Source organism: Larimichthys crocea, chromosome I (assembly GCF_000972845.2).
Source record: "Larimichthys crocea isolate SSNF chromosome I, L_crocea_2.0, whole genome shotgun sequence".
In the NCBI taxonomy this organism is placed as follows: domain Eukaryota; kingdom Metazoa; phylum Chordata; class Actinopteri; family Sciaenidae; genus Larimichthys; species Larimichthys crocea.
In genome coordinates, this window is record NC_040011.1 from 36,652,126 (window position 1) to 36,674,373 (window position 22,248).

The following is a 22,248-nucleotide window of genomic DNA, read 5'->3' on the forward strand; positions in this document are numbered from 1 at the left end:
ATAATAATAGTTGATGACAGTAGCAGTCTGTAGGGATTTGGCTTGGGAACCAGAGGGTGGCTGGCTCAAGTCCAGCATGGACCAAAGTATGGAGGTGCCCTTGAGCAAGGTATCAAACCCCCTAACTGCTCCCAGGGCGCCAGTATGGCTGCCTGTCACTCCACTATTTCTCCATGCATGCTTATGAGCACTTTGTGTGTGTGTGTGGATGTATTTCGGGTAAAATTCATGTAAATACCTGAAAGAAAAAACAATTTTGAGGGATCAATAAAGTATCTATATACTAAAAATATAACATATCCTGCTTCCAGTCAAAAGAAACAGTGCATAATATTATAGATAGGGCTCAACGTGTTTCACAGAGAAAGATTAAAGCAAACAAAAAAAAAATAAATGTGATCATGTAATTAAACATGAGTATACTTTTTTTATACCAGAAAAATTTGGCCACTGCCACTTTTTAACACAGAATTCAATTTAAGCCTATTTTGCTGCGGTTTTGATCACTTTGTCTTCAGAACATGGACTTAAACAAGATTTTTTTCCCCCTCTCGTATGTGTTTTCTTTTTCTTAGTTTTTTTCTGTCCTTCTTTTCCTCTTTTTTAACATCAACCTGCCAAGGGACTACGGTTGGAAATTAGCCTGTGGCTATAAACCGGCATATTTACATGTAAATGTTTATTAATATGCACTGTCCCTTTTAAATAAATAAATAAATAAAGTAAAATGTCACTCATTATATTTTCTCTCGAAAAACTCTCTTCTCTTCTACTCTACAATAACATATCCTGCATTTATCTAGTCGAAAGAAACAGCACATAATAATATTAGATTATTGTGACATCTAGTGGCTGCTCTCAGTGCTATAGTGATATTGCACAGAAATACAACGTGTTGAGTCGATTCAGACTCTAATACACATTAATATTAATGCACACGCGGAGCTGCGTTTTAAGTTTAAGGGGGAACAAAAATAAACACGTTTGACAAAAACATGAAGTGTAGCTTGATAAAACTAGATAACTGTTGAGTCGATTGCATGTTTTTAAAGTGCGTGTAAAGGATGAAGTTGGAGATCAGCAAAAGTTTTAAAAAGTTTTTTTATTTATATAAGTCAGCCTGTTGCACTGCAGAGCCCCCGGGTGTCTCTGTCAGCATGCCGTACCGCCGTGGAAGATGAGGGCGCTCCTTCGAGTCCACTGATGCTTTTTTTTTTTTTTTTTTTTTTTTTTTTCACAGACGGCCTGACCCCCCCACCGACAAGCCACTTCCTCTTTTGTCTAATTTCATGGCGATCGGGAGAGAGGGAACACCACCGACGCACGCACACTGTCTCAGCACTCTCGAAAGAGTTTATCCGGGGTAAATAACTGACGATTTTTTTTTTTTTTTTTTGCAAGATTTGCTCACTTGGGGGGGTTTATACAAAGTAGTCCTGCTTGAATTCAATCATGTGGGCGATTCACCTTTCCCTGTAGGATTTATCCTTTTCTTTTAAAGAAAAAAAAAAGCTTCTGGGTCAAAGATATTTCACATTGTAGCGCCACTCGCTGATAACAAACCGGACGAAACGGGCTCCCCCTCCGCTGCATCTCTCCCACACACGCTGGTTAACGGCGCCCTGGCTAGCTAACGTTAGCACTGCTTTTTTTTTAAATATATATAAACGTACAGCTCTTGAAATGTTTGCTTTTATACAGACACACTTAACAAACCAAGTAGCCGCTAAATGACTGAATGTGTACCCGTGTGGTGGCACGAGTTTGTGCGTGTGTGTGTGTGTTTAATTATTAAAATGCGTGCCACTTTTTAAAAAAAGTCCTACATGTTTGTGTGTTTGGGTCAGCTAGCCTAGCATCGAAGAGTTAGCCGCCAACCGCCGCCGTGCTAGTTAGCGTTAGCAACGGTAGCGATTCAAGAAGTTGATGCGAGCTACACGACTTCGGAGCGAGCTGGCTAAGTGGGGTATATATTTATCACATAAAAGGAGATAAATGACTTATTTATCCGCATGGGATGTGTTCGTGTTATCCACAATTCAGCGACTCATTTATTCTCGATAGCTGGGAAACGGTTGAGCTAGCACCGTTAGGCTAGTTAGCTACTTAACGGTGACTTAGCTACAGACGAGAGTCTCTAACCGTTCATGTTTTTATCTCTTAACCTATTAATAATAATAATAATAACTCATGTTTGCCAGCTGACGTCGACCTGTATTAGCAGTGTGCTGTAGAAGAGTGGTGTTTATTATTTAAAGTTAATGCAAAGTTGACCACAAAGTTTAAAAAAAAACATGATCAACAACTGTAACAGGTTAAATAGTGAAAGTTATGAGCACAGTAACCTCCATTAAAGCACACTTTACATTACACTACATGTGTTTGATTGAGCTGTATGGAAGTCCACAGATGTTGGTAACATGTAGTTACTGTCCTTAACACAGGGATACTTATTGTATGATGTTTTTTAAATATAAAGTCCTTATACCTTTTTTGTTTTTGTTTGTTACAGTGTAAACTAAGTTACCTGACTGCCACAACGGACATTGTTCTCTAGGTGAGTCTCTGAAGAAATAAACCCACTATTACCACTTTTTATTTTAAAATTATAATAATAATACATTGTATTTAAAGGCGCTTTTCAGTGTACTCAAAGACACTTTACATTAGAAGAACAAACAATATGAGATAGTACACTAAAAACACAATAGACTAACCTAAACAAAGGTGTGTTTTTGTTAGAGATTTGAAGGTTATAATTTGACAAATTTAGTCTTTTTTCGTGCAGAAATGGGGCTCAAAAGTTTCTCAGAGCATTAAAACAGACAAAAAAAAAGTAAAAACAAACCCTGAATAAGTCGTCGTTACACATGAGTATACTTTTTTATGCCAGTGCTACTTTTTAACACACAAAAATCAATTATGCCCATTTTCCTGCAGTTTTCCTTTAAAAGTGGTTATATACAGAAATATAAACACGTAAATTATTATTCTTAACTGACAGCCTGTACACATAAAAAAAAAAACACTATCACAAATTTCTTTTGGTGTCATTTGATTATTTTAACCTTTTTCACTCTTTTGTTTTTTTTTTTTTGCACTTTTCACACTAAGAATAAGATTAAAACAGACAAAAAAATATAAATATAAAAAATATACAGCAAATATGTAACCGTTACACGTGAACATACTTTTTTTAATGTCAGGAAAGTTTGGTCACTTCTACTTCTTAACACACAAATATCAATTCTGCCTATTTTTCTGCAGTTTTCTTCACCTTTTCTTCAAAACATGACGTTTATATGTCAGGAAAGTTTGGTCACTTCTACTTCTTAACACACAAATATCAATTCTGCCTATTTTTCTGCAGTTTTCTTCAAACACACAAATATCAATTCTGCCTATTTTTCTGCAGTTTTCTTCACCTTTTCTTCAAAACATGACGTTTATATGTCAGGAAAGTTTGGTCACTTCTACTTCTTAACACACATATCAATTCTGCCTATTTTTCTGCAGTTTTCTTCACTTTTTCTTCAAAACATGACGTTTATATGTGTAGTTCTGTACAGAAATATAAACAAATCAACGATCACTCTTAACTGACGGCTGTTTCTTTTTGTGTGCAGGTGAAACTAAGTGGACGTCGTTGTTAAAGGGGCTTCACAGCACTTGGATCTGTTCTTCTCTGTCCCAGGTTCAGACTGCTTGGTCTATGGCTCTGATGGACAAACACAAACAGGTCAAGCGGCAGAGACTTGACCGCATTTGTGAGGGTGAGATTTCATAAATACTCTACGCAAAGTAAAAGTAAATATGTTCTTGCTTTGGAGGTAAATTTTGATATTTTGAAGAGACTACAAGGAGCTTTTAACACATTATTAGTTTAATACTGATGCTTCTACATGACATGCACAAACAAACCTTTATTTATATTTTCCCCTGGCAAAGTTTCACACTGCGTAGTGCTTTAGCAAATTAAAATATTAATTAGTGTTTTATTTTTGACGTTATATTTTGTGGATATGGCTGATACAACGCAGCAGATCAGCAAAGAGGAAAAGAAAAGACGTGACTGAAGAACAAAATGGACAAAAACACGAGTCAGCGTTGGTCAGTCATTCAACAGATGGAGAGATTTACAGGAAGCAACTCAAGCACGATCCTCATAATGTGTGTATACCTACAGCTGTGTATATGTCACAGTCAGCATTACTGTTATATAACTGTCTACCAAGACATGAAGACATAACATTGAGAGGAAATCTTTCATATATTTACATATTTTTACGATAACTGAGCAATCAGTTAGTCATAGTCTTTCATGTAACCTATGTATGAGGTGTGAACAGTACTAAGACAAAGTTTGTTTCACCGTCGTCATATTAGTTATTAATCTTACGTAGACGCATTACCTCATCGCTGTGCATCCTGCAAACAGCCACAGTTCATATCACATTTACATTTAGTCGACGCTTTTATCCAAAGAGAAACAATCAGGACACAGTGCAACAAGGGCAGCAATTAGTACTGTGGCAGTATTAATATTTGTTTTAATAAAAAAAAAAAGTATATATCTTTTTTTTAAAATTCTCTTTCAAACTAAATGCACGCGTTACCATGAAAACATCTTTACAGCACAAGGTGGTGGCACTCACGGGAAATGCAGCCTTCATGCCGGGAAATGCTTTTGTCCACAGGGACAGCTGAAATCGATACAAAATCAAAGCTCCTTGTAGCTGCTTCATTAATACATATATAAGTATTTCAATAAAACGTAATCGTATTATTTCTAGGGCCCTCACACCCATATAGTCACAGATAGCTGAGTCTTGTTGCACTAAATAAAAACATATTTTTAGCTGCGGCCTGTAACTGTGTTAACTATGCATGGGCAGATTTTGCCTATTGAAACCTGACGCTTACCTTTTCATATTATATTTGTATTACAATATGTAATGGTTGCTTTTGACATATTATCCTGGTGCTCTGTGAATATTGTGGTTGTGATTTAATTCTTTTGTCTCACGGTTATTGGTTAGTGTACTTGCGTGCGTGCTCTTTACTTGACTGGTTAAAGTGCTGACCCTCGGGTGGACATTGTTGCTTTTGTTCATTTATTTTTGGTATGTTAGGAATGTGGAGGCTTTGCGTTGTGTTTCATGTTTGGAGATAACCGAAAAACTTTTTTATGTTGCTACGAGTACATGCAGACGAGGCTGGTACAGTGCAGAGAGGCTGTGGTAAAGTGGAGTCTAGACGATGGAGATCAGACATAATGGTGTGCTAAAATGGAGGGAACAGTCTGAGAGAGTCTCTGGAGACGGGTGAGAGGGAGAGGACAAGGTGAAGGGTCGTGGCCGAGGCTGCAGGGAAACGGGCCAGCTGTCTCTTTAAAAAATGACAACAGCCCAAACCGCCTTCGGCCTCAGCCTCCGCTATGCTAATGAGGTTAGTGCTGGTTGGCCGGCCCTCAATGGAGCCGCCTGTGATTGGAGGCTGGCCGTGGGGGAGGGGCTGGGCGTGGATGACAGCTGGGATCCAGCCAGCCAAGAGCAGGCTGACAGAGAGAGAGAGAGAGAGAAAGACAGAGAGAGAGAGAGAGAGAGAGGGGAAAAAAAGAGCGATAGAGGGAGAGCAAGGCGAGAGAGGGAGAGAGAGAGGAAGACAGCTCACAGACTTCATAATGCAAGGTTAGGCCCGGTGCTCATGTGTTTTCTATTTTGGCATGTGTGTTTTTAAAAAAAATTGTGCAATGTTTTTTTTGTGTGGTGGCGAGAGAGGGAGCTGTCTGGTTTTTGGGTGTGGAGCAGCTCATGTGTGCGCAGTTTTTCCTTTTATGTTCACGGCGTATTGGTATTGTCGTAGCCGTTGAGAAGAAACCGTGTGTGTGTGTCTAGCTGCGTCTGGGTGGAGTACTGCTGCTTGCTGCATTATCATCGCTCGCTGCCCCTCCCCCCTTCACCTCTTACTCCTCCAACTGCGGCCAGAGGGAGCGAGAAGAGGAGGAGGAGGGAGTGAGGGGAAAGAAAAGGGAGAGGGAGGGAGAATGAATGAATCACTGAATGAATTGTATTGTGTGTGCGGCCATGCTTGCGCTTAGTAGGCCTCGGGTATGCCAGTGTCCTTTGACTCAAATTACTCTGTGTGTAGGCCTACTTGTATATTTCCAGAACTACTTTTTCAGAGGGCGTCTTTGTGACAAATCCCTTTGAGTTTTTCTCCGTAGTAAGGAGTCTCTTTGTGGTATCGGCGTGTAGCAGTAGGCCTGTTAGCATTCTTCTTCGCCATCTGCAGTGAATGTGAAATCACACCGCTAAATGGAGCGCAGTACATTATGTCTGCATGTCTTTCGTTCTTTCTTTGCCCGTATGTGTGTGTGTTTTGTATGCATGCGTTGGGAAATGCTAAGACGTCAGAGGAAGTGTTCACAAATATTTGTTTTCCACCCTCTGCTACCGGCTCCCTTCCCTTCCCTTCCCTCTGCAGTCTCACCATTACCTCCTGCCCGCTGTCCAAGTAAATGTTTCAGCTAGACACACTCCCCCCACCCACCCCGGGACACACACACCTGTCACGGACAAGATAGTGTGTACTGGTGCATGCGTTGGGCTAGTCCAAACCAAAAACTGCTGATAAGACTGATAGAAAGGGGCAGTCAGTGAGAGGTGTAAATAGCATTTGCTGATATAAGGGTCCCTTATATATCACAGCTGCACATGTACATGCAGCTTATTCATTTCATTGATTTGTTGATTTGATTTCCTTTGTTGATCTAATCATAAATAACAGATAACAGAGGCACACGAGCCAAATGTGCAGATGCAGTTTGCCAGCCAAAGTGTGTGTGTGTGTGTGTGTGGATGCAGTTTGCCAGCCAAAGTGTGTGTGTGTGTGTGTGTGTATATCTATCTGTGTCTCTGAAATAAGGGTATAATAAATAGGAAGGAGCAACTCTTCCAGACAGGAGAATTTAGGTCATGACTCAGACCCCCACATGAACCCCCACCACTTCCTCTCTGAGACCCCCGCAGCTTTCTCCACCCTTCCCCCCACAGCCGCCACACTCCATCCCCCTCCCCTCTATGGCGTGCGCTCTTCTCATACAGTGGCAGGTCAAGTTGCCAGACTTAACACTTAATCAAAACTGCTCTCCTTCATTATCCTCCTCCTCCTCCTTCTCCTTCACCTTAAGAGGAGTCCTGAGATGGATCGATGAGAGCTTGGACGGTGTATATTGGTTTCATGCATTCCTAAACAGAGCTGAAGTTCAATACCAAATAGGCCAGGATGCTGGACGCTCTCCATGTCCCATTACAGATTTAGTTACACATCACTTTTGTAACCATAGAACAGTCACACGCGTACAAACAGCTACCCGGTAGTTCCCCGAGGGTGTCGGTAGAAGTTGATTCGTTGGAAAAAGAAAGTCATAAAAATCGTGAGTTATTATTGTCTGAGGAGTGTGGCAGTTAGCCACGTGCGCAGGGGGATTTTTCGTGAGTGTATGATGACTTGCATCCCATTGGGAAGTCCAGACATGGCAAAGACAGACCGATCTGTAGCTTAACATGCTCATTCCCACATGTAAGTGGCTGGTGGCTGTATACGCAAAGTTTCATTAGCAAGTTGTCACGGCAGTAAGACTGAGATGATGTAACACGAAGATTTAAGAATTAATTTCTCTCTTTGATTTATTGCTCATGTGCAACAGCTAACGTCATTTTCTTCCCGCTGGATGCAGGTATCCGACCCCCCATCCTCAACGGGCCAATGCACCCGCGGCCCCTGGTGGCCCTGCTGGACGGGCGCGACTGCACTGTGGAAATGCCCATCCTCAAAGATGTGGCCACAGTGGCCTTCTGCGACGCCCAGTCCACACAAGAGATTCATGAGAAGGTACAGCCAGCACACAGACACAGTTCGATGCCTTCTCGACCACACAGCCTGGAAATTTAGGACTAACGCTTTTATTTTGTTGCATTTGTCTTCTGTAGGTTCTAAACGAGGCGGTGGCCGCTCTCCTCTACCACACCATCACTCTGTCCAGAGATGACTTGGAAAAGTTTAAAGGCCTCCGCGTAATCGTCAGGATTGGCTCGGGTTTCGACAACGTCGACACCAAAGCAGCCGCTGAGCTAGGTCAGGATGTGGACCTTTTTAAACATATTTTCACAGACGCATGATCAGAGCTGAAGCCTGCAATGACACACAGAGAGATTAACAATTCTTTCCTCCATCCAGGGATTGCCGTCTGCAACGTGCCAGCAGCCTCGGTGGAAGAGACAGCTGACACTTCGCTATGTCTCATTCTCAACCTGTACAGGCGAGTCACCTGGATGCACCAGGCCCTCAGGGAGGGAACCCGCGCCTCTAGTGTGGAGCAGATCAGGGAGGTAGCTGGTGGTGCTGCTCGCATCCGGGGCGAGACGCTGGGAATTATTGGTCTAGGTGAGTAAAGAGTATGAACATCGGTGTCTGAACATGTTAATGGGCATCATACGGAGAAAGTCTGGGAAATGCTTGGATTCAAATATACTGTAGTGTTTATCATTAGTTACCTGACACAGTCTAATTCATCCCACCATGTTGTGCTGTGGCTTCAGCAAAGCATCTCTGACTTCCATTCACTGTGCAAGTTGCGTACGGCCCCACAAAGTACACTAGGGCCTCACTTCCCCCTCATAATATTTATTTTCCTAGGGGTGTAAAGTAGAGTTGCACGATACCCACGGTATACACGGTACCCCACGGTGCCAAATCATAACCGTCGCTACTATACTAGAAATTTTACACGACGGTACTACCGTGGATTACTATACTACCGGTGCCAGTCTCCGCTACATAGCGGCCGGCTTCTCACTGCATGCTACTCCTTTGTAAACAAACCAACATGGAACCGCAACCGAACTACACAGCTGCTGAATGATTGGCTGTTTGCCTGTTACTGGTGACGTCCAGGGATATGATAGGCTGTTTCCGCACGCTGGGTCCGCCCGTCTGTTAGCTGATTGGCTGTTCGTGTGTTTCTGCCGGCAGGAACGAACTCCGCGAAGACAGCTCCGCTTCGATAGAAACTCGCTTCAAAACAAACAACAAGCTAAAGTTCTGTCTCGCCCAGACACGAGACAACACACTCACCATGGCAGAAGCACCGGGCCCGAGCAGCGAGTCTGCCGTGGCGTCTTCGTCAGTGGCAACACTAATTTTGCTTAAAAAACAAACGTCGTTGTTTCAAACTAACTTGTACAAATACATTGCAGTTTATGAAAATAATAATAATAAAAAAAGGCTGCAGTATCGCGATAATACCCGGAACCGCGATACTTTGTCTGGTATAGTATCGTGGCTACTCATTTTAGTATCGTGACAACTCTAGTGTGAAGGCTTGACTCACCATGCTCAGCGTCTGACTCAATCCAACCAACCCAACCAACGAATAGGGATGGGAATTGATAAGATTTTTACAGTTCCGATTCCATTATCGATTCTGCTTAACGATTCGATTCTTTATCGGTTCTTATTTGGGGGGAAAAAAGGAGAACAAACAGTTTGATCAGCATCAACTCTGTTTAGTTAGAAGTATCACGACCTTACAAAACCAACAGCGAGGTCAAAAGAGGCCCACAGCCTAGATTATAGTAATGATGTTTAACTGTGGCAAATACACAAGAACCACAGTTACCTTCCGTAGTAACCGCAGAGGTAGTCATAGCCTGGCTGCTGCTGCTGCTGCTAGGTTGAAATTCATCTCCAGTCCAAAGCGTGTCAATAACACGACATTCATTTAAAAATATTGCATGTTGTGTGTGCAAATGTTTCTGCATGTTCGTCGTGTTCCCTCCCGGCTCTGTTATCTCCACTTTGCAATGATTGCAAGTCGCCCTGTTGCCATCTGTTTTGGTAAAATGCAGCCAAACTTTGGAGCGTTTGAACCGAGTGGGTGACATTGTTTACTACTGATTGCACTGCACGTGCTACGTGGCGTAATTAGTCGTAATTCCTGCTTTCTGGAATTGATAAGAGAATCGTTAGATCAACAGCCAAACGATTCCATGGAATTGAAACACACGGAACCGGTTCTCAACAAGAACTGTCATTCCATCACCATCCTAAGAAAAATAATTCTGCCTCATCCTCATGTCAGAGCGTCAGTCAGTATTTACAACTTCAATGAGAAGGAACAAAAAAAAACGCCTTGGGAGTAACTTGCAGGCAGAGCATCATGTCAACTTATCTCCTCAAGTTCGAGGTCAAATAATAGTCGATGTCCAACCTGCAGTGAATCTCTAGTAAGCTGTTAGCTGAGAAGTCGCTCACCTGGTCTGTTTGCTGGCTATTATGTTTGAAACGTCAACGTCATTTATCAACTGCAGCTCGGAAATGACAACCTCATTGTGTTCTTCATAAGCGCCTGCATTAAATTAAGCTGGTGCCTTTTTTTAGCAGCAGCAACCTCTGTGGGAACCAGTCCAGACAGTTTATGGGCGTGATGGCATTCCTCATGGGCGTGCAAGACTTGATTATGTACCTGATTATACCTGCTAACCGATTATCAAGAACAATTATCTAGTCACAACTCTGGACTAATGCAAGATGGATTGACATTGATTATTGACTAAGAGAGGAATTTATGGGCAGTATGGATGCACACCTCTAACTAAATAATTACCAATTGAACACTGCTTCAACATAACCTGCTGTTTCATCTCCACAATCACTGACGTGAAACAAAACTCAACAAAAGTCCCCTCGCCATCTTTGTTTGTCTCCGTGCTCACACGTCAGTCATAGCTAGATAAGAACTCTTTTGATCCTGAAGCGCTGAATAATCAACACATGAAATCAAAGTTATGTGAACAGCTGTTAAAACAGATTGACGTTGACGCTGTGGATGTAAAGTAATTCTGTGAGCTATTCCTCACATCTGCATTTATAGTAACAGACTAGATCTGATGATAAAGGCTTTTTGGTTTAGGAACCTTGAAAGTTCTTGAATTTTACTCTTGAAAATCTTTGTGAGCCTTGATTATAGTCAGGTATTTTTCTGTATTTGTTGTACAGGCTTGTGACTGAACAAAACTTGTTTTAATCAAAGCTTGATGCTCAACGATTAGACAACGTGTTTTATTCTTTCTCCTTAATAACCTCTTTTATTTCTCCTTGTCCTCCAGGACGTGTTGGTCAAGCTGTGGCTCTGCGGGCTAAGGCCTTTGGTTTCGGCGTGATCTTCTATGACCCCTACCTGCCCGACGGCGTGGAGCGCTCACTGGGCCTGCAACGCATGGCCACCCTGCAGGACCTGCTCATACACTCTGACTGCGTATCCCTGCATTGCAGCCTCAACGAGCACAACCACCACCTCATTAATGACTTCACCATCAAACAGGTGTGTGGACGCCCACTCAATACGTAAAACACACACGTCATCTCATTAGTTGGTATTTTTCCAGCCTCTGTAAATGTTGAAAGGTTTGAATAAGTCAGCGTCTACGTAAGTTTAGCTTCATAAATCTATCAAAGCAAGGTCTGCTCTTTATAGTTTACTCATACTGTTGCTAACGCTGTGATACAGATGCGTCAGGGAGCCTTCCTGGTGAACACATCAAGAGGCGGCTTGGTTGACGAGAAAGCATTGGCTCAGGCTCTGAAAGAGGGACGGATACGAGGGGCTGCCCTGGACGTCCATGAGACGGAACCTTTCAGGTAACCCCGATGCTGAACAGCTGTGTATGATACAAAGGGTCATTACTCTTCTCTGTAACAACCTTTCCTCTTCTGAACAGTTTTTCAACAGGCCCTCTGAAGGACGCCCCCAACCTGATCTGTACCCCGCACACATCCTGGTATAGTGAGCAGGCCTCAGTGGAGGCTCGCGAGGAGGCAGCCAGGGAGGTTCGCCGTGCCATCACCGGTAAGACGCTCACACATGACTGAACACGACCAAACCTGCTGTGTCACTGTTATTAACTGATTAGTATAAACACAACACAGACAAGAACTTTACAACTCCACTGTTTCATTTGTTTAAGAGTTTACCAAATGTGCGCTGATTTGGTTGATCAGAGTTTGGTTTGTTTCATTTATTTGTGTGTGTGTCTCTGGCCTGCAGCCTGATAAAGTGCATGTATAAAAGGGGCTTTAAATGTTGGTGGATGATCTCACAAAATAACGATCAATATATTGTTTGTTGATTTGTTTAACCCCTTGATGATTTCATTAATCTTCTACAAAATAGTGAAACATGACGTAGCTGCATGTTTTATCTGGCCGACAGTCCACAGATGTCAGCTTACTTTATCGTATATCACATACAGGCGCTAAATGTTTGCCATTCATCAATTATCAACATAGTTTTATTTCTGTTGGTCAACTAATAAATTGATCGACTGTTGATTTCAGCTGTAGATCATATTTTGGGGCCATGAACTCTTTAAACATTTTTACCAGCCTTTTTGTAGAAGGAGCGGAAATCTGTGCACACTCAGCAAATCAGAGTTGTGTGTTCTCTGTGGCTATTTGGCCATCTCATCGTTTTTTACTTTGAACTGTCATAATTTAGACTTTTTTTTTATATCTTCCTGACATTTCACCAGGTAGTTGTCTTTCTTTTAACCACCGCTGCTTTTCTAGCTTTCTTTATGACACTGATACAGCAACAAATTCTATCGAATTATGGCATTTAAATGAAATATTATTGAATTGTTCTTTAGTTCTTTGATTTAACAGTCAGTTGTTGACGTCATACAGAAGTTGTTACAGCTACTAGGCTACTAAAGCACTGACTCACAACTCCTCTGTTCATCAGTATGCAAGATTATATTAAGATCATGTACCAAACATCATTTATAGAAAGACGAGCGTCTGTATTTTTGACGTACCTTCAGGATATCTGAATACCGTATACCTTGACAACACCCAAACTTAACATAAACCAGAAACTGACATTAAGGCTTCTCACTAAACATTAATAATTCAAAAAATCATCATTATTGTACACAATGCAGGACAGTCTGGTAGGCTATAAACATTTACTAACGGAGTCCTCTCTCAAAATCGCTGTGCAGTGCATCTGATAGCACACAGCAACACCGGGCAGCTTGTTTTGTTGCACACCTGTTTGCTCTCAACTCCCATGATCAACTTTCTAGCTACAGCCGTCCAGCGTCGACACATGTCTTCACATCACAAATGATGATCAGACGTAAATGTAGCTTAACATCTGAGAGTTGACATGTAAGCTTTAATAGTTCAGCCGTAGGTGCCCCACATTGAACTCTGTAGGTGTGCTGGACCTCAGTGTAACAGGGCAACAGACTTTTCTCCTGCTGGGATCAGGAAGAGTACAGCACTGAGAGACTCAGGAACAGCTTCTACTAGATGAAGACACTGCCTAGTAAACTTTATTCCTTAGTGATATTGTTGTTGTTTTTGTTCTTATTGCAAATACGGAACCTGATACATTGAATATAAGGCTGAGGGTGTAGTCAAACAATAATATTCTCAGTGGCACGATCACTGTTTGTCATCAGAAAACCACTATGGCAGGGTAATGGTGTGTTTTCCCTGCTCTAGGGCGTATCCCTGACAGCCTGAAGAACTGTGTTAATAAGGAGTATCTGATGGCAGCCTCTCAGTGGCCCAGCATGGAGGCAGCCACTGTTCACCCAGAACTTAATGGAGCCGCTTACAGGTGAGAGGAGTGTGTGTGTGGAGGATGAGAATGGACACAGGTTATGAGGCTGAATCTGAAGTTTTTAAATTGTTCTTGGGCGTTTTGTGTTTCAGATTTCCTCAAAGTCTGATCAATGTTGCAGCAGCAGGGGGTCTCCCCGGAGCTGGCGGAGGTGTTGAAAGCCTGGTTTCAGGAACCCTGGCGCACGGCCTCACCCCCGTCTCCCACCCCCCTCACGCCCCCTCTCCTAAGGCCGAACCCGACAGAGACATCCCCTCCGACCAATAGCCCCCGCCGCCGCTGCCAGCACATTCCGTCACCTCTGGAAACCAATCCCCACCTCCCAGCATCAGACACAGCCCGACCCTCCAGTACATCGGCAGCGCCAGTTTGACCTGATGTGGATCTACACAGTCTTGTTCCTCAGATCACGTAACCAGCCCAGGAGTGACTTATCCACAGCTAGTCCCCCCCATCCTGTCCTATCCACACCCCTCCACGAACACACACACATCCCTCCATCTTCGTCCTCATCTCAGCCACTCCCCCCTCCCCCCCGCCATCCCCTCCCTCAACTCCACTCCCCTACAAGGTCAGCAATAACTGTTCTCAAGGATTCAATGATTGGATTGGTTTATATCCTTAGTTGGCTGTTGTTTTAATGGAACGTTGATCTGTTGTGGTTCTAGGTGTTAATGTTTGTTTAAAGAAAACGCATTTCTGACATGAGGCTTTACAATATCCTGCCTCCTGCAGTCCTCCTGACTCTGAGGCACAAGGTTAAAGCCCCCTTTTGTACATTAATGGCTCATGTTACTGCTCTCTTTTCTTTTTTTGTTTTTTTATCTCTACCCCGACTCTACAGTCTTCTTGTGATGGAGGAAAATGTGTACTAAAGTAAATCAGACAGAATCACAAACAGTACATCCTGTCCTCCCCCACCAGGCATCTAGCTACCCCCCTCAACCCGGTTTGGCCCTTGGTTCTCCCTGGCACTGTTGTCAGCTCGCTCAGCGGAGGGATCCACAATGCTGTCAGTGTGGCGCTCTCTCAGACTGTCAAAGTGTATTTTCTCTGCTCAGCTCATACTTCACATAGTGATATCCAAGATCCTTTGTCACCTTTTTACCGCTGTGACCTGTCTAGACAGTCATCCCCGTATCTACACATGCGTTCGCCCCTCGTGGATTGTTTTGTCATGAGATAATAGCTTAGGGAGTCACATCAGAGAGCGACCTGACCTAGGAATGAATTTCCATCTCACCGCCAGCAGCCGGAGTGCTATATGTGACGTCTTTTACACGTGGTGACCACACAGAATCAAACACGGGGAAAAATCTTTATAGCATGCCACAGGCATCGCCAGCAGAGGGCACCAACACACCGCTCCGAGCTGAGAGAGGGACAGTTAACAGGTTAGCTGTAGTGATGAGGAACATGACCACACACTGCCGACATTCAGAACACAGCACGGGTGACCAGGGATCGACTACCGCCTTATTGTTTATCAAGATCTTACTGCACCCCGCCACAACCCTCCTGCCCCCACCCACCAACCCACCAACCTACCTACCCTCCACTCCTCTCCCACTGTCATGGCCCACCCAACGCATCTGCTCATGAACCAGTATGTGTGGTGCGAGCGTGTGTGTACATGCGGGTCTGTGTGTGTGTATGTTCCTTCACCCTGTTATGATAACAAGCTATTGTCTTTCCAAAGGAATAGTCCCTAGGAGTAACTCTTTAACGCTGTTGCCCTGGTGTCAAGGGAACACCTTTCTAGTACCTCAGTAACAGATATTGAATGTACCGTGCATACCCTTTTATTTTTTGTACAGATTTTCTAGATACTTCTTTACTATTCTTTACCAGAAGGGTTGTGAAATTGTAGCAGTAATGATACAATAATAAATAAAATAAAAACACACACACATCTCGCCCCATTAAAATAAATTGACAAATTCCCTTTTAGGTGCGCTATAGGTCACTGAATACTCAGGCTTCAAAACCAATGCGTATCTTTGCCTTTACCTTTAATTTCCTCAATGTGGAAAAAATTCAGCACAACACTTTCCCATCCTTAGACTTCAGACTGTAGTTGATGTGTTTCAACGTCCATCTTACTGGCTAATGAAAAATAAGGAGAAAAAAAACAAAAGTCGGTCGCCGTGGTCTGCTAGTTTTCTTTTACTAGAACAGTAGTAGTAGATGCTGTTTTTTTGTTTTTGTTTTTACACCCCTCCATTGTCAGCCTGCTCTATCTATAGTGCATGTGAGGTAATGTTTTAGGGGAAATACTATTGGCTTAATGAATTTGTGACATCTTGCTGTTTCCCTCTGCTCCCTGGCCTTTTACCCCCCGCCCCCCCAAATCCCCTCAGAGTGTTTTTCAAACCCGAGTTGCCATTTTTGTCGTGGTCAGTTTCCAGTGATGTACAGTTTTCCCCTCAGAGTCTATGAGAGACATGGAGCATGTCTGTGTCCTGAGATGCTAGGCTCCTCTGTCATGTGATGAGTATATATTTTTAAAAATAACCCCCATAGTTCGGATTATGAGCATAATAGTAATCTTAAATTTTGCTGTTGATGATGATTATATATATTTTTTTTCAGTTCAGCAGTGCACTGTTATGAAAACCATTCTGTTTTATTGTAGGATTTCATTTTTATGGATATGCTGTCTGTGTTCTACATGTTGTACTGAAACATTTCAGAGAAAACAAGAGATCCCTCTCCTGTGATATTTTTCTTTTTTCTCTTTTTTTTTTTTTTTTGTTGTCGTCGTGTCTTATCCCAACTCTCCTTTCCAGCTGATATCCTCTGGGCCTTACTTATTCTCTCCCTGTAAACGTAGCTGTTATAGAAAGTCGCCATGGAACCACTCACTGCCTTAATACAGTTGACCACAGCAGGTGAAGTCAGGAGACACACCCAGTTGAAAAGAACGGGGCCACAGTCCGAGGCCACTCCGCAAGAAGCTCCTCACACCCCGACAGGCTGAACTCTGCAGCACCTTGCATCTCTTCTTCAGTGATCTAGCCCCGTGTAGACAGTTAAAACACGCAGATTCTTACCGCGCGTTAGACGTTTTTCTAACTTTTAGAAGTTCAAGGCAGCCCGGGCAGCGTGTACGTGCGCGAGCTAACAGATAAAGCACAGTGTGTATGCTCACAAAGCCACAGCTGATATTTCACTCTTGGGTGTGAGAATGCCTCCCCTCCCTCCACCCCACTCACCCAAAACACCACTACTACTACTACCACCACCACTCTGGAGGCTCTCTAATAGCGCCTCTGTGGGGGCTTCGGAGGGGGGAGGGCATAGCGGACACTGGTGTGGTCTGTCAAAAAAAAACAAAGAAGAAAAAAAAACAAAGGAGAAATTAAGAATCGGTCACTTTTTCTCTCTCAGGGTTCAAATGCACACATATCCTCCAGCAGTCGCCCTCTGTCTCGTGTCCCTTGTCCCACGTTTTCTGGCCTTTAGAATGTAGAACAGCCTCTTTTCGTTTTTAGAAACCGCTCTCCCGTCGTTTCCCCCTTTTGTGCACAGGTCTGAACTTTTTTTTTTTTTTTTCTGTTTTGCTTTGTTTTGGCACTGACATCTAACCATCTAACAAGGAATGAATGAATGTTTGAAAGTGACTGTGTGTAATGTTAAAATTGGGAAATGTATTTTTACAACATGTGAACTTTTTGTTTTGTTTTTTTGTTTTTTTTTCACTCACTCTCATTGTGAATTGATTTTTTTTTTCTTTCACCAGACTGCAAAAACAAACAAAAACAAAAAAAAAAACAAAAAAAAATCTCCTGTAACTAGGCTCTTAAGCTTTATTTTTGTTTTGTTTACTTTTTTATTAGAAACAATCATGTTTGTGATGGTAACTTCCGATGGTAAACTCCACACCGTATTTTAATAAAATCTTAAAAATTAAACTTGTTTTGACCTTTTATACTTTTCTGCTTCCTACAATCCCGATGTGTCTCAAACCTTCAGCTCTGCTTGTTATTTCATGTGCTTGATTGTCATGCTCAGTAAGTTGGTCACCAGTTCTCAGTACGTTGTCGCACTGATTACAGCAGCTTGAGTCTGTGTTGACATAGATCTCGCCATAAACAAAATTGTTTACTACCTCAGTGTTTCAGCTCTTTTTTTATATGGCAACAAGGGGTTACACAGTACCAGAACAGGCACAGCTTTTACAAGTGGGCAGGCTAGGTGGAGTGTACGGGAAAGGGGGCTTCTGTGTAGACCCATGGGGCAGAGAAGGGCGGGCAGGGTGGGGGATTATCAGCCCCAAAATTGCTACCACATGGACGTAACCAGGAGGCTGCTTAAAGTGGAGTGAAGGGATGGAAAGGTGAAGTCCACTAGAAGCTTGAGTTAGGGTGTTCTGGAGTCCATCATTGAAGGTTTAGATGTTTTTTTTTTATCTCTGTAACTTTCAGTAAACAGATTTTTGGGAAATCACAGGGGTTAAATTCACCCAAATGAGTGAGTGTTGCCTGCTGTCATACCCATGGCAATCTTGATTACTGTCTGATGTATTTGCCAGATATTTCCTAAAGTCACTCCAATATTTCTCAAAAAGTGTCAGGACATTTATCGGCAGCAATTAAGGCCATTTTTAATTAATTTTGCATTTAAGCCTTGTGTGCTCGGGTAAACACTGTGGTGTCTTATGGCTCTTATGATTATATTCTTGGTTGTGTTTTAAATAAATGCCCAGTAATGGTCTAGTTTCACACAATCCCAGAACATATGTTGGTCCCTGTCTCTGTTTTTCATCTAGGAGACCTTTGAGAGTCCTTTATGTAGGTTTTTTATATATCGTGGCAGTTGTTGTAAGGAAAGGACTGAATCTCTTTATATTTTGATTCTCCTTTACAGTCATGTTTACATGTTCAAATCCAAATTTCCCACTTGTTTCCTGAATTGTGAGGTTTGCAAAAGTTTAAAGTTTCTAGTGGAATAGGGCGTCCTCTGGCTGCCCTGTAGTGAAGAAATATACATAGTGCCTGCGGGTACTTTGAGAAATGAGTTAAAGACAGAGCTCAGACATTCAAAAGAACTAAGTTTCCAAATGTTTAGATGCCTACATAATGCTATATTTTAGTAATCTCAAAGAACAGCTGAGAGAAAACGGTTATAATGAAAGGGTGTAGTACTTCAGAGGTATACCTGTATATCTGTCCAAACTCCAGAGATAGGATTTATGAGAGGATTATCTGTACCTGTTTTTAAAGTGTGATATGTCTTAATAAAAGGGACGCCTGCCAGTGGGATCTCGTGTGCATAACGCTGCTCCATCTGCTTCCAAGTAGGCTCGTCGAAATTATTTAGCCGAATCCAGTTTGATCTAATTTCAGCTGCACAGTAATAGAGCTTAAGTTTAATTCTGGTTTGGTTTCCCGTCCGTATAAATCTGGATCATCGTTTCTATTTCCTAAAATTTGATATTGGGATGGGGAAGGTTTGAAATAAATACTGCTTTTAAATCCTCAAAGGCTCAAAGTTAATCTTATTGAACAGATTACAGATCTTTAATCAGAGATAAATAATGTAATGGGTCTCCCACTGGAAAGTAAGGACAGTGACAGGAAGGAAGTTCAGAGGCAAGACTATATATATATTTTTTGTCATATCAACTTTATATCCTGATATTGCATTATAGGTATCTAACAAATCCTTGAGAGCTGGCAGGGAGGAGTTTAAATTAGAGAGCGGTGGGTGTCATCTGCATATAAGGAGATAAACACAGTCCTGATTCACAAACTAAATTTGATAAATTGGTTTCTAATGAATTTTAATCTTTTATGAAAGAGGGTTCCTTAAATGTCTTAAAGAAATCTATGGATAAACTTTTATCTCCTGAGACTCTTACAGGAGCCTGGTGAGGACAATGATAATGTTTTTTTAGTTTGACATAATTATGGTGATTAAATTCATACAATTATACATTATATATTATAAATTATTATTGATTAGGAAACCTCTGAGCACAAGAGGTGCTTCATTTGAATGTGCTCAAAGGCCTTGTCAGGATAATCTCTCCTAGCATTAATTTAAAAACACACCAAATCATCAATCATAGAGCAACTATTTCATCATAGCCTGATTTGTGTCTCCCCTTCCACCTCTATTCTAAATTAAGATAACTAAGAAATTTACTTTGTTCAGAGCTGTAGCTGCAAAGGACAAAGGTTTGGACAGAAGAGGAGAAACAAAAAATATTAAAAGGCTCGACCAGTTATAAACTCAGTAGGAGGGTTAGAAAAAAGAATATTAAAGAAGTTTGGATCACTCTGATTTGGATATTGAAAAGAAAACCTGTGAACAATTTTGGATTGTTTGTGTGCTTTTTATACCCTCTGTCAAAGTTCAGCTGTTTCCCAAATATTTGCTCATAAACCATAAAATACTGGACAAATTAAAACATGACCTGGTGCTAGATGAAATGTTATGGAGTCATCAATTCATCCTGAAGGGACATTTCATCAATCTAATAGTTATTGAGACATTTACTCAAACCACAAATGTAAACCTCACTGTGGTGCTGGAAGAAAAGACAGTGGCTCACCAAAGTCAGTAGGATTCATCAAGTGCAGACCATGAATATTCAGTTTATTAGTATCTAGATATTTTAATCTGAAAGTGGTAGACTGACCAATCATCTAAAAGCTGACTTTATTGATTTAGCCTAGAGTTTGTTACATTTGTGTCATCATGATGCATCTGGAGATCGATATGTCCTGTAACAAACTGTGCTGGTCAGTTTCTGTCTAAATGAGGGACAAGCTTATTACATAACAACATGTGTATACCAGTGTGTGTAGTTTGAAGGAGGCCCAGGAAGCCAGCAGCATTTTAACAGAGCTGATTCACACACACTTCAAACACACTTTGGCTTGTTGCACTCGAGATTGCGTAACACCGTCACTGGAGCATCCTCCACCTCACCCTGCGTCATACATTGCCCCAGTCAGCCTCCATGCTGGGCAACCAGATTTTGTTTGTTTAATTCAAAGACAGGAGGAAGAGGGGTGCTCGAAAAAACCTCACAGATCAGGGAACACACTCGTCAAACCAGTAAAATGTACTTACTGGTTTCTGTGCCACTGTTGAGTCAATACCTTTAGTAAACTTTTCAAAGTGGGTCAAAGATCATTTTACTGAGATCAACAAAATACAGCATTGTTTTGAGTCTTGATCATGACGTGGGAGAGAGAAAGTTACTACATGTGCATGCTCGAGTGACATGTCCGTGTGATGAATTAGTCTCCAGACAGAACTATCCCACTTGGAGGGATCGTACTACCAACCCCAAAGTTACCCAGTGGATAAATATTTGTCTTTGGTCGTCTTTGGAATGATTAAATATATTTTCCAGCCACTGAATGACTCAGATGTTGCTTCAGATTTCACCAGCTTTGTTTTTATTATGAACAGATACTGCAGCGCATCCTTTTTTTTTTTGATGAGCACTAACAACTGATTGAGTTAGAAAAAAGGCTGGTTATATTCTGTCTTTTTCTTTCTGTCATCATCATAATCCCATGAAATGACCAAAACCAACAATGAGCTAAATATTGTCTGTGTATCCAAGGCCTGATTCAACTTATTTCCCAGTGCCATAGAGCTGCACGGTTGTCCAAAAACAGTTGAAAACAATCAGTGATCATTGTTTTTTTTATTTCACTGAAGTTTGAATCGCTCTCACATACCATATATTGTCCCGGTGCTGTAAAATGAAGCTGTAAATTGTCCCCAACCAAAGGATGTTTGAGTACAGTTTGTTAAAAACAATAGTACCCAGCTGTTTGAGGAATTTAAGTCATGCTAATGGGTGGCTCTGTGAATGGTAGCCCATTGGTTACTCGGTCGATTGGTCCACCACTTTGATTTATACAATTTAAAGTGATATAAATAAAACATAAAAATGTACTTTAAACTGTATAAATGTGTATACAGAGTAATGGAGAAGAATCACTGTATGGATAAAACTGAACGTACTTTATAACTAAGATATACTACACTATATAAATATATGAAAATTGAGGGTTGAGAGTGAGCGTAAAGTGACAAGTGTATTCAGAAATGTATCAGCCCTGGTACTATGGCAGCAGTCATGGTTTGTAGACAGCGCTCCTATTAGATTACGGGTTAAGACGTCAGATGGACTGGTGGTAAAAACAGTTTTTAAGTCTGGTGGTGCGTCTGCCAGACGGTAACAAGGAGAACAGTCTGCGAGCTGGGTGGCTGTGCTGATGAAGATGAAGATGCTGCGTGCCTTTCGAAGGCACCGCTGATGAAATATGGCCTGTATGGCTGCGAGTCTGTTGTGTGTCAGTGATGTGCTGAGCCATCTGTATGGCTGTAGACTCTAAGTATGTCCAAACAGGCTTTAAGTGTAGTGCTACAGACAGGACAGAGGCGTTAGCAGTAATTAACTCTGCCTAAAGGTCGACAAGAAGACAATGTGAGGCCGTTACAGTCAGCATTATCCATCTGTTCCTAATGCTGCTCTTTCCTTGTGTCTGTCTGTCTGACTTAGGGGTCTGGAGGGTTTACGGCGG

At 42.0% G+C, this 22,248-nt stretch overlaps 1 protein-coding gene across 4 annotated transcripts; it reads left to right on the plus strand.

Annotated features, from left to right (window-relative positions):
* Positions 1–1,143: 1,143 nt before the first annotated feature.
* Positions 1,144–17,607, plus strand: ctbp1l (C-terminal binding protein 1-like). 4 transcript variants are annotated; one of them, XM_010735601.3, is made up of 11 exons: positions 1,144–1,363; positions 2,513–2,557; positions 3,627–3,773; positions 7,742–7,896; positions 7,995–8,139; positions 8,242–8,448; positions 11,172–11,386; positions 11,573–11,703; positions 11,784–11,911; positions 13,573–13,690; positions 13,786–17,607. In XM_010735601.3, the coding sequence occupies exons 3-11, from the start codon at positions 3,713–3,715 to the stop codon at positions 13,958–13,960; spliced, it is 1,335 nt and encodes a 444-aa protein (XP_010733903.1). In that variant the 5' UTR covers positions 1,144–1,363; positions 2,513–2,557; positions 3,627–3,712; the 3' UTR covers positions 13,961–17,607. The 4 variants fall into 4 exon arrangements, with proteins under 4 accessions (XP_010733903.1, XP_019121057.1, XP_019121056.1 ...); XM_019265512.2 differs by lacking the exon at positions 1,144–1,363 and adding an exon at positions 1,412–1,635; XM_019265511.2 differs by lacking the exon at positions 1,144–1,363 and adding an exon at positions 1,671–1,966.
* Positions 17,608–22,248: the final 4,641 nt, after the last annotated feature.

What these genes read in the sequence shown, in the direction of transcription:
- ctbp1l (XM_010735601.3), top strand. Translation starts at nt 3,713, where the DNA reads ATGGCTCTGATGGACAAACACAAACAGGTCAAGCGGCAGAGACTTGAC. An exon ending in CATGAGACGGAACCTTTCAG is followed by an intron (nt 11,704 to 11,783) that starts GTAACCCCGATG and finishes TCTTCTGAACAG; the next exon opens with TTTTTCAACAGGCCCTCTGA. An exon ending in GGTTCGCCGTGCCATCACCG is followed by an intron (nt 11,912 to 13,572) that starts GTAAGACGCTCA and finishes TCCCTGCTCTAG; the next exon opens with GGCGTATCCCTGACAGCCTG.